This window comes from Dipodomys spectabilis, unplaced genomic scaffold, assembly GCF_019054845.1.
Source record: "Dipodomys spectabilis isolate Male_0828 unplaced genomic scaffold, ASM1905484v1 ptg000094l, whole genome shotgun sequence".
Lineage (NCBI taxonomy): Eukaryota > Metazoa > Chordata > Mammalia > Rodentia > Heteromyidae > Dipodomys > Dipodomys spectabilis.
Genome location: NW_024870771.1, coordinates 1,615,248 through 1,628,560, shown reverse-complemented (window position 1 = coordinate 1,628,560; position 13,313 = coordinate 1,615,248). Strand labels below are relative to the sequence as shown.

Below are 13,313 nucleotides of genomic sequence, written 5' to 3'. Positions count from 1 at the left end.
AGTTAATTAAGCAATTAAACCTTGTTTGGTGCTTTGTCTTTTTCAAAGGACTTTCTCATTGAATATTTATATTAACATAATCATGAGTTAGCTAATAATGTCAGATGCATTTTTTTACAACAAAAATTGGAACTGGTAAAAGCTGAGTGTATTTTTTGTTGGTGGTGGTGGTGCTGGTTGTGGGTCCTGAACTGTGGGCCTAGGCGCTGTCCCTCAGCTCTTCAGCTCAAGCCTACCACTTTGAGCCACAGCTCCACTTCAGGCTTTTTCTGCTTATGAGGTGCTGATGAATCGAACCCAGAGCCACATGCATGTGAGGCAAGCACTTTACCACTGAGCCAACTTCCCAGACTACTGAGTGGAATTTTTAAAATGGCTCTATGAATGTGCTTCAAACCTGCGTTGTAAATCCAGGTTTACTCACTACAAATTCTTTCCTTTAAGAACTGGGAGGGAAGGGATGGTAGGGGAAAAACCAAGGAGGAGGCAACAATGCTTGATAAGAAATGTGCTCATTACTTTGCTCATGTAACTGTAACCCCTCTGTACAGTATTTTCACAATAAAAAATTTATTAAAAAAGAAAAGTGGAAGAAAGGGTTAGCAAATACAATCATTATATTCAATATACGTTATAAAATAATTGAACTATATAACTCAAGGGTAGGCATGAAAGGTAATATGAGGGTGATCTATGGAAGGGGTGATATGTGTTAAGATGCATTATACTCAGCCTGATATGGAACTGTAACCTCTTTGGGCAACTATTAATAATAAAAATTGAAAAGCTTAAACACAGAAATCTATCTCCCCTTCAAAATATGCTTATATTTGATGACTCTGGCAATCTCACAGGTATAGCAGAAAAGTATAGTGTTGCCGGTGCAAAGACGAAAGTGGTTGATGCCCAAAAGTAACTTTCTTAGGTAAACACAAACAGCTTTATGATTTGTCTTCAAATATGGTGGATGTAATACCACTAAGCCTTATTGGCATAGCAATAGAGGAGACAATTGTAGTGAACTTAGGCTAATGAAAGCAATGAAAATAAGCATTATCTCTAAATAATTTCAAAGAAAACTTTCATTTAATCTACCATCACTGGTTGGAAAATTTTTGCAATGCCAATGGCAAAATATTTCTCATCCTCTCTTGCTCTTTCTCTCTCTCACACACACATACACACATATACTCTCTCTTTCTCTCTCTCTCCACCTCAATTACTATTGCTCTGTTTCTTAAGTACTGCAGTTGTGGAGTCAATTACAGTTCCTGAGATGGAGTCAGGCAATGGGGACTCATGCCTATAACCCATCTTCCCAAAAGGGTAAGAGCCATAGGATCTCATGTGAATGCTATCTTCAGTAAAAAGTCTGAAAGAATCAGACTTTGAAATAACTAGAAAATGGTTTTGGAGGCATGACTCTAGTGGTAAAACCCAGCCTCATAAGCATGATGAGTAACCATGAGGCCCTCAGATTAAATGTCAGGACTTGCGAGCAAGCAAGTGGAAAGGAGGAAATAAGGAAGGGAGGAAGGAAGGAAAGAAGGTAGAAAGGAAGGAAGGGAGGGAAGGATGGAGGGAGGGAGGAAAGAAAGAAGAAACAAAGTGGGGAACTAAAGAAAGAACTATAAGAGGCAAGTGCTTTGTCTGTTTGTGTAATCTCAGATACTGGTGTCGCTTGAGCCCAGGGCTGGGTGACCAGCCTGGGTACCATACAGACCTCTCTGTCTCTGTCTCTGTCTCTCTCTGTCTCTGTCTCTCTCCTTCTCTCTACCTTCTCTATTTCTCACATACACATTCACACACATGCACACACATTTACATATGCATGCATACATGTATATGAGTACATGTACATCTGCACATGTGTATGTATATATGTGGATGGATGGATAGATAGATAGATAGATTCCTCAGTACCACAAACACAGAAAAAACCAGAAGTGGCATGTAACTCAAGTGGTAGAGTGCTAGCCTTGGGCAAAAGAAGCTCAGGAACAGTGCCCAGGCCCTGAGTTCAAGTCCCAAGACTGGCAAAAAAGAAAAAAATGTAGCAATGCTTGAAGTAAAATTTAAATAAAATACAATTGAAATTATAGAAAAAATGAAAATAAAAACTGGAGTGTACGTCTTTTTTAAAAAAAATTATATATTTTTGAAAGCAAATGGTGGAAACATGAATTCATGAATAAAAATGAAGACCATGAGAGGTTCAAAATTTCACATGAAAAAAACTCTGCAAGACACTTTTTGACAGAGATAATAGATCAAACATTTAAGGAAATAGTTTGGTAAGGCATAGAAAAGACATTTACCCTGTACAGGACCCCAAGAAGGCAAACACTCTCCAAAGATTTTCTGGGAAGTTTTCCACAAAGAAATGAAGCATATGAATTAACAGTGTTTCAAGTATTTTAAACTATATTTACTAAATAAATGTTTATATCTAAATGATTTTATATATTTATAACAAAGAGAGAATTTCAGATGTATTTACAGTCTTTAAAATTCAGGGTACAGCTGGAGCTGGTGACTCACGTCTGTAATCCTAGCTACTCAAGAGGCTGAGATCTGAGGATCGTGGTTCAAAGCCTGGGCAGTAAATTCTGTGAGATTCTTATCTCCAACTAACCACCAGAAAATCGGAAATGGCACTGCGATTTACTTGGTAGAGCCCTCACCTTGAGCTGAGGAGCTCAGGGACAGCGCCCAGGCCCAGTTCAAGCTCCACAACAGACAAAAAAAAAGATTCAAAGTGTAATTATGATTTCCCCTTGAAATATTAAGACCATTTGACATGACTTCGTGTTTTAATGTTTGTAATAGTAAATATTTAAATAATAATTGAAGTTAAATAATAATTGTAGCTAAAGAAAATTACAACATTCATGAAGAAAGCCTACAGTAATCATGGTTATCATTCATTTCCGTTGGTGTAAAGAGATTATTTTTACTTCACAGTATTCCTTTGGATTCTGACATAATTTCATTTGTGAAGAAGTAAATACATGAATGCCATTTATTAGCGGTCAGCATTTATTACAACATGTTAAGGACATGGAAAACTGCATAAAAGTTTGACCAAACAATCAATGATTCTTCAAACCTTCTGTTTCACTAACTTTGTATCTTAAAGTTTAAGAATGAAAACAATACAGATGGCTGTTTTTAAGAGTTTTATTTTATCATGCTGGCTTATGAGTGCCATGAATCCTGATTGATGACACCAGCTTTGTCATTCTCCCCGATTCCTGCCAGTACCACTCAGAACCTCAAGTTACCTGGTTACCTGGTTTCTTATTCAATACACACACACACACACACACACACACACACACACACATATACATATAATTCCATTTTCCCCTCCTTCCTCTCTTCATTTTTCTACACCTTCCCTTTGATGTCATTCCCCCAGAACACACCTCAAATTCTAGCTTTCTGGCTGTCATTTGGTTACATTGTATGTTATTTGTTCAAAGGATTTCCACTATGGGAATTTTCCATTGCATTAATTTAAGTTAATATGTTTGTATAAATATACATATAGATTCTTATTTAAAATTCCTCTATACTACTCTTCTTTTTCTTTAAGGTCAGTATAATCATATTTTAGGTTTTTTTATTTATTTGCTTATTATCTTTAAGTAGTTGTTCAAAGGAGCTGCCATCTAACAAAATGTCATCACTTTCATCATTTTCACCCATCCCTCCCAGCTCACACCCTCTTTCAACTTCTCAATTTTGGAGGATATACATTGCACTCTTGACTGCACTCTCCTCCTCTTCTTCTCTTTTGCTGAACTTTGTTTTCTCATCACAATTTCTTCATTTCTTTCAGCTCCTTTTCCTTATATTCAAATTGGAATAGTCTTATTAATCATACAGTACACATGAAAAATAACCAATATATTTTTCTTTCATATTTAAGGAACTCTCAATACAATATAGTTATTAACAATATACTCATTGTATTATTGCTGTCCATTCAGGAATATTTGACTTGGAAAATGTAAAGCTTTTTTGTAAAGCTTTTTTGAATATTTATTTATTTATATTCTTTATTTTAATTGTGAAAATACAGTACAAAAGGGTTACAATTACTTGGGCAAGATAATGACTACATTTCTTATCAAGCATTGTTGCCTCCTCCTTTGTTTCCCCTTCCCATCCCTTCCCATCTCCCCTTCCTGCTCCCCCCAACACCTCCTTACCTCCCCTACCCACCCCCACCCCGCCAAAGTTGTAAAGTTCATTTTTCGACGTAACGATTTGTACACCTCATTGCTGCAATGGGTCCACCTCTATCCCTATTTAAATGATTTGTTTTTTCCCTTCCCCTCCACAAATTATACCAACATCAAATACAGTGAAAGCAGGGGTTATACCATGGGAGAGGGACATACAAAGCAACAAAGAAATTATCTTATGAATATGTTAGAAACAATCGCATGAAAGAAAAAAACATTTGAACACATCAACAAGAACAAGGATAAGAACCACATGATTATCTCAATTGATGCAGAAAAAGCATTTGACAAGATCCAACACCCCTTTATGATGAAGGTTTTGGAAAAATTATGAATCCGTGGAACATTCCTCAATACAATAAAGGCTGTATATGACAAACCTACAACAAGCACTATACTTAATGGTGAAAAACTAAAGCCATTTCCTCTTAATTCAGGAACAAGACAAGGATGTCCACTCTCTCCACTTCTCTTCAATCTACTGTTAGAATGCCTAGCTACAGCAATAAGACAAGATGCAAACATAAAGGGGAGCCAAATAGGAAAAGATGAAATAAAACTCTCCCTCTTTGCAGATGACATGATCTTGTATTTAAAGAATCCCACGAATTCCACTCCCAAATTACTCAAGCTGGTTCAAAACTTTGGTAAAGTAGCAGGGTATAAAATTAACCCTCAAATATCAATGGCTTTTCTGTATACCAACAATGAGAAAAGTGTGTCTGAAATTAGGAAAGCAACTCCATTCGTAATAGCCACACAAAAAATAAAATACCTAGGAATTAACTTAACCAAAGAAGTGAAGGACCTCTATGATGAATATTTCTTTTCATGAGCTAATGCACAAGTATTCCCTTGAACAAGAGCAATCCCTGTCTTATCTTCCAGCCTTGAAAGCAGTTGTGTCTAAGTAGTTCACTACAGTCTTTGAAATAGTCCTGCTCCAAAGCTGAGAGTAGTCCTACAGAAAATAATAATCTGAAGCGAAGTTCTTTGGTGGGAATCTTGCATTAAAAGAGACTAATTTTGTCTAATCATAGGAGGTTGAAACCTTTGTCAGGTTGTATTCATGTCAGGCAATTTAGCAGGGCAGCACCTTCCTTCCTGATGCCAGAGTTGTGAAAGAGGTTTTTCTAAATGCATTTGTTTGCTTTCAAGATTATTTGTTCTCTTCTTGTCACAACCTTATAGTCCTGTTAAAACAAAAATGAAAGAGCCTTCCCAAGACATTTCTGGCACTGGTAATTTGTTTCAGGACAAACCCAGCTAAAGGGTTTTTTTTTTTTTTTTTTTAAGTGTTCTTTTCTGCAAGATGGAATGCTTGGTTTCTTCCTGAAGATCTCATTGGCAGTCTGGGTCTCTTCTAACTAATCAATAAATAAAGCCCAGTTAAGCCACATTTATTTCTTGAAGCAAATAGCAATCACTGCATTACTGTGGGAGCTCAGGCCCTGTCCATCAGCAGAATCATGATGAAGAATGAAAGCTAGGGATTTGAGACATCAATCTGAAGAGAAATGCTGTCTCTAGGGCACTAAGACACTTGGATTTATCCATCACCTTGCTTAATTGTCTAGAGAGTAAGTTCTACTCTACATTTTACATGAGATATATGGGATCTACTTCATTTAATGTAGCATATTTGATCAAAAATTTGCTATTGTTTTTATTTTAACAGAAATGTTTATATATATATATATGTACATATATATATATATATATATATATATATATACATATATCTTAGTTTATACCCTCACTACATAAAAATAGGACCCATGTGTATATTGGTGACAAACTCTGTGCTTCTTATGCAATTGCTAATTTATTAAAATAATTTGTCCACTTTTCTTGTCATTTCAAAAATCCTAAATTCTCCTTAATGGCCTAGAACAGTTATTCAACTTACAACCATCACAGTACCTTGCTTGGTAGGCACTCACAAAATATTTATTGATTGAATGAATACACTATGGGAGTTAAGGTTAATTTAGTTTATTAGGAGTCATTATATCACTGTCATACTCTTGTCCCCTAAAGATAATGCTAACTTACTTTATTTACATGTAATATAAGAAATTCACACTTTTACAGAAGAATCCAGTGAATTTGAACTAGCCATTGTACTTCTTTGGACTTCACTTTATGAATGAGGAGGAAATGACAATTTGTTCATATCCCTTCAAAGGTCTGCTCCAAAATTCCACACAATTTCCTTTGAAGAAAATTTGGATGAGGCTCATTTAATTTATGATGTAAGACTGTGCAACATTTCTATTGTGATAGCACATGTCCATAACAACCACTACCCCTAATGTGGGGACACAACAATGACAATAATGATCAGAAGGTAACAATGAAATGTGAAATCCCAGAATCCTTTGTACCCACTAAACTCTAATGTCCAAATACAACAACACAAATGCAGAGTTTCCATGTTTGTAGATACATTATGAAATTCTATAAAAAATTAGGACTTTATTTAACAAGTTTTTAGGTAATTAGTATTTTATTTTTATTTGTGGGAATACTGGGGCTTGCTCGGGCTTGAATACTGTCCCTTAGCTTTTTCATTTGAGCCAAAGCTCTACTTCCAGCTTTTGGGTAGGCAACTCAAGATATAGTTTCACTGACTTTCCTGCCCAGGCTGTCTTTGAACCACCACCATCCTCAGAGCTCAGCATCCTGAGTAGGATTACAAATGTGAGTCACTGGCACCTGGCTTAATTAGTCTTAGTAAGTTATATATACACTCATTCAGTTATTATTAATATCTCTGCAATTTGGACATTCCACTATCACTACACCCTTCTTTTGTGTTTGGGGGTATCACCATTTTTTTTAAATTTATTTATTTTTTATTGTGAAAATACTGTACAGAGGAGTTACAATTACATGGGCAAGATAATGAGTACATTTCTTATCAAGCATTGTAGCCTCCTCCTTTGTTTCCCCTTCCCATCCTCCCTCGACCTCCCCACCCAATCCTCCCGCCACCCCCCCCCCCCCCCCCACGAAAGTTGTAATGTTCGTTTTCGACATAACAACTTGTACATCTCATTGTTGCAATGGGTCCACCTGTAACCCTATTTAAACGATTTGTTTTTCCCCATCTCCTCCACAAATTATACAGACATCAAATACAGTGAAAGCAGGGGTTATACTGTGGGGGAGGGACATACAAACCAACAAAGAAATAATCTTATAAATGTGTTAGAAACAATCGCATGAAAGAAAAAATATTTTAAATTATTTCAATTCTTCAAATTTGTATTTATATACAAATTTTTTTTTCCAGTCATGGGGCCTGAACTCTGGGCCTGGGCACTGTCCCTTAGCTCTTCAGCTCAAGGCTAGCACCCTACCACTCGAGCCAAGCACCACTTCCAGCTTTTTCTGCTTATGTGGTGCTGAGGAATCAAACCCAGGGCCTCATGCATGCAAGGCAAGCACTCTACCACTGAGCCACATTCCCAGCCCCTACAAATTTTTGAGTAAGTTCATAAAAGTACTGCTTCAGATCCTAGAGCTGTACATTCACAAGCAAATGTAGAGCATCAGTTCAAAAACAGAAGGCTACTCCAGCCACCGTGGAGAAGGATCATTTCCTTCAAGCTTTCACTTGCTGGTTACCAGTCATGAGATGTTGTTCTCAAGTCAAAGCACCAAAAGAACTTCATAAATTTAATGAAAATCAATGTACACACTCATGCATTTAAAAGAGGACATACGAATAAAAATGTCCTATGCAAGTAAAGCATGCTTCTGGCTGTTTTTTGTTTTTGTTTTTGTTTCCTGCAACACAGAAAAGTGGCAGGGCAGTGATAAAATGAGGTTTGACCTTTCAGAATATCACCTTAGTTTCAATATAAAGAATTTGGAGGTGCTGGGAAGGTGGCTTAGTGGTAGAGCACTTGCCTTGCATGTATGAGGCCCTGGATTCAATTCCTTAGCACCACATAAGCAGAAAAAGCCAGAAGTGGCACTGTGGCTCAAGTGGTAGAGCACTAGCCTTGAGCTGAAGAGCTGAGGGGCAGTGCCCAGGCCCAGAGTTCTGGCCCCACGACTGGCAAAAAAAAAAAAAAAGAAGAATTTGGAGAAGGGTAACCAATGAATCAATGAATAAAGGGTAATTTTTCATTAGCATGACATCACTGAGATATCTGTGGTCATGTTGCTGGCTACTACTCTCGCCAGGAAAGGCCCAAAGGAGTGAGAGAAGGCCAGGAGAATCCATGGTTTCCATAAGGCTGTCTATGTTGGGGGCATAGTAGCTCTTAACTGGGATAGGGAGAAGCAAGACATTTCGCTTATAGAGTCCATATGCTTTGGTAGGATATAAAATAAACTTTGAAAGATAACTCAGTATATCTTATTTGATATTTTCAGCCAGTTAAATTCAACTAGATAAACAATTTGATGTCTTACCCATTAATTTAAACTAAGTTGCTCATTAAAATTTTTCATTTTTTCTTTACTTTTTTAAGAAGACAAAGCCAAAGAGATGTATTCCAGTTTCTTCTTCTTTTTATTATTTAGAGTTCAGTATTACATTGATTTTAAAGCTGTTATTGTAAATCAGGCATTTTTATAGATTCTTCAAAATATTTTACCTCTCTCTGCTGAATTTTACAACTTGGGGGGGGGATGGAAGGGAAGGGATGGTATGGGAAATAAACAAAGGAGGAGGCAACAATGCTCGATAAGAAATGTACTCATTACCTTGTTCATGTAATTGTAACCCCTCTGTATGGTATTTTCACAATGAAAGAAACTTACTAATATAAAAAAGAAAAAAAGGAGATAAATCTATAGATGGATAAAAATCTTATAAGGCAATTCACTATTTTGTACAATTAAGATACACTAATAAAAATTAAAAACAAAGAAAAATATATACTCTGTTTTCCTTGATTTTATTTTTCTCTTTGTATGTTATTATGTCAATTTTTGTCATTCACTAAGAGCATTGTAAGCTAATTTTTTTTTTTTAATGTTCTGAGCTTTATTGAAGCAGCCTGAAGCTGAAAATTCAGCCATTCTGGAGTTTCTTGAGATACTATGCAGCCAAAAAGAAAAAGAAAAATCTGACATCCTGGCCAGGGTTTTTTCTTGTGTCTTTTCCACGGTGTGTAACCTATTCTTCTTGTGAGACGATATATTTTGTTGTATTTTTGATATAGCGCCTTGAATTCTGCCAGTCTAGCTCCGATGCCCTGTGATCATAGTGGGGTTTGTGATCACCCAGCATCTTCAGAGTGCACTGGTTTTCCACTGTGATTCTCACTAGCTTGCGGTTCCTTACTGCTCTATTTAGGCTTCTGGATAAATATTCATTCCAGGAGTCCACCTTGGCAGCCCCTCGATGCGCATTGGCAATTTTCTGACATAGCTGCATATTTTCATACTCAATTTTGTCAATTTTCTTTTGCTCACTCTGTAGTTTGCTTGGTTTTAAACTGTGATGTGTGTGGACCATTGGTGGTTTGGTATCAACTGCAGGCTTCATTATGTGTACTCTATTCTTGTGAGATGCATAGTGGCCGAAATCCAGTTTTTTCTTGAAGTCTGTGGTTTACCTTGGGGCTGGGAAACTGGGCATGGACTCAGCAGACCTAGGGTCGTGAAAAGTCTGCATCTCTGACCTGGACCGGGGTTGGGGTTGGGGTGTCTCGCAGCAGGGACGGATCTTACTGCTGAATCCTAGTATCCCTGACATCCTGAAAAAACACCTTGGCACTGCATTTGATTGCAGTGAAGGGAGCTTCCGTGACCCCCAGCTTATGAACTGCTTTAGCACCAGGGTGGGAGAGGACGGGCAGCCTTTCCACAGAGGCCTGCTGCGGGTCCTGGGTGGCCCGAGGCCGGGTGGTAGGTGTCCACGCCACGCAGGGGAGGCACTGCCCCCACTTTTTTGTTTTAACATGTATGTGCGTTTCTTTTGTTTTTACAATGTTCAACAAAGACACGTTTTTTGGCGGTTTTTCAATATACTGATTTATTTTATGTTCTAAGATAAGTTGAGTCTATATTGTCTGATTCTGAAAATAAAACAATAAAATGCACCTTTACTCTCAAAGGAGAGAGTTATATTCTATTATATTCTAGTTTTAAAGTAAGCTAATCAATAGAATCATGCGAAAAGCTATTAAGATTTATAATGCTAAAGATGAGCTCCTTACTATCAAATCAGACAAATGAGGACAGAACCCAGTCTTGCACATAAAATCTTCAATAACCAAAATTCCTAAATGTGATTTCAAAGTCTTGACAAGATAGGAAGCCAGAGTTGTACTCTCTTTTCTAATTTCTTCATTTTTGCTCTCCTCTTACTCAAATCCAATACTAGACTTGTGGTGTGTCCTCTGCAGCAAAGAAACTCCAAGTGGAGTATCATACAGCTGAGATCATCTTATTCTATCTCAGGCTGCTATGTGTTAGACATTTCAGGAGGATTCAATGCTGAGATGTTTTCATTCTGTTAACAACACAGAGATGTGTGCTGATTACTAGCTGGCCAGGATAACCACAATTGATTTTGGCAGGAAACCTAGAAGGCTGGACTCTGCTGGGACTATCTAGCAGCACACATAACTGAGGCTTATTTTGTTGCTTTGCATTTTTAAGAAGGCAAAATGTATAATATTCTTTACCAAATAAATTAATGTTTTCATAATTTAAAAATAGCATGCTCTTAAATTTTAGTTCATAGATCATTTCTACTAAAGCATAAATATTTTTAGTTAAAAGTCAGATAACTTTTCCTTTTATTTTTGTTCAAATTATAATTACAAAATGTTCTTAAATTCTGACTTCCACTTAGTATCTGTGAATAATGTTAATAATTTCTTTCTTAAATAGTATTTTTCTACTTTCAAAAAGGAATTTTTAACATATCTTTTTTTTTTAATCCTGCAGCCAGTGGCTCACACCTGTAATCCTAGCTAGTCAGGAAATTGAGATCTGAGAATCACCACTTGAAGCCAGCCTGGCAGGAAAGTCTGTGAGACTTTTATATCCAGTTAATCACAAAAGTCCAAAAGTGCAGATATGGCTCAAGTGGTAGACCATTAGCCTTGAGAAACTGGGATTACAGGCATACACCAATGTGTACAATCAATGTCACAAATTTAACACTAATTATAATAATCATCAACGGAGAGGAGAAAGAACTGGTGTCAGAAAAGTTTAACCCCTGCTCTCACTGTACTTGATGTTGGTATAATTTGTGGAGGGGAGGGGCAAAAACAAATCATTTAAAAAGGGATATAGGTGGACCCATTGCAACAATGAGATGCACAAGTCGTTATGTTGAAAAATGAGCTTTACAACTTTGGCTGGGGGTGGGGGTGTGGGGGTGTAGAGGGTGTTGGGCGGGGAAGGGTAGGGATGGGAAGGGGAAAAAAAGGAGGAGGCAACAATGCTTGATAAGAAATGTACTCATTATCTTGTCCATGTAATTGTAACCCTTCTACTGTATTTTCACAATATAGTAAAAAAGAAAAGAAAGTTTTGCAAAGTCATAATAGCCACAGTAGGTCTCCAATTAGGGTATAGATCACACATCTCAGAATCTCTCAATGTACCAAACTGAGTGAATGTAAAGAAAACAGTGCCCTGATACACTATCATAAAACTATTGAAAATCAAAGATAATAAAAAATAATGAAATCCCTTACAGATAGTTAAGTTCTTCAAAGGGGATGATTACAGGGATGAAAGACCAATAGAACATGTCTTGAAATACTGAGAAAAATTGATCTCTGGAGTTCTGAGCAAACAATCTTCTTTAGGAATGAAGTCACAGTCAAGACACTGACATGTAAGGGCAAATCAAGGTAAATGGTTAGTAGTGGACTTGCTCTTCAAGACATGATGAAGCAGCTTGTTGAAGCTGAAGGAAGTGATGATGGAAGTAGACTTCAGTCAAGGAAGAACAACAGCTTGGTTAGTGCACAAGACTGTTTTTCCTCTGAAATAATGTGGGACAAAGTGATAATGGCAAGATTATTCTGGTAGAATTGTCCATGAATATAGACATGCCATACTATTGCTATGACATGAAGGTCAGTAGGAGATGTAATTATGTATGTAAAACTTTCACGTTTTATGTGAACTTGTGTGTACGTAGCTCTAAGTAGGGGATGATATGAAATGAATATTAAAATTCGTGAAGCCGTCATTGATTTAACAATACTTAGACATATTACTTAAAAGCCCAAACATAAGTTAAGTGGAATATTTAACACATAAAAAATTAAATATTAACAGAAGATAGGAACCAGGCAGTGACTACTCACACCTTTAATCCCAGTCAGGATGATTGAATTTAGTTGACCATGATTTAAGATCAGCCTGAATAGAAGTCCCATAGATGAGAAAATGCTGAAAGAAGGATACAGGATGATTCATCACAACAATGAGTCGCACAAGACTCTATACTTGAAATGAACTTCTGGGGGAGGGAAGGAATGGGGGAGGTGTTGGAGGGAAGAAAAACAAAGTAGTAGAAGAAAAACAAAGGAGGGGGTGCTCAACAAGAAATGTATTCATTACATTATTCATGTAACTGTACCCCTCTGTATAGTATTTTTACAATAAAATAATTTTTTAAAGTAAAAAGAAAGTAACTGTAAAAGCACTGTTGGAGGCATGGATGACATCAGTGTGCTTACCTAAAATGGAAGTCATGCAAGTGTCTGAGGTCTTGAGTTCAAATTTCAAAACTGTCAAAAACAGACAAATAAAAAATTAATATGAATGAAAATAGAATAAAAACAAGAAGGAAATGGAAAAAATGGTTAGATATTATCAAACTATTAACAATTACACTAAATAAAAAGTAAATATAAAAATAAAAGAATGTCTAGGCACTGGTGGCTCATGCCTGTAATCTTAGCTACTCAGGAGGCTGAGATCTGAGACTTTTATCTCCAATAAACCACTAGAAAACCAGAAGTGGCACTATTGCTCAAGTGGTCCAGCTCTTGCCTTGAGCTGAAGAGTGCAGGGACAGAGCCCAAGCCCAGAGTTCAAGCTGCACGACTGACCTAAATAAAT

At 36.9% G+C, this 13,313-nt stretch overlaps 1 protein-coding gene across 1 annotated transcript; it reads right to left on the bottom strand.

Annotated features, from left to right (window-relative positions):
* Positions 1-9,278: 9,278 nt before the first annotated feature.
* On the bottom strand, positions 9,279-9,825 carry LOC122112334 (sperm axonemal maintenance protein CFAP97D1-like; the record flags this gene model as incomplete). The annotated part of the gene is made up of 1 exon (XM_042685110.1): positions 9,279-9,825. A coding segment is annotated over one exon (435 nt), but the record flags the coding sequence as incomplete, so codon positions are not given.
* Positions 9,826-13,313: the final 3,488 nt, after the last annotated feature.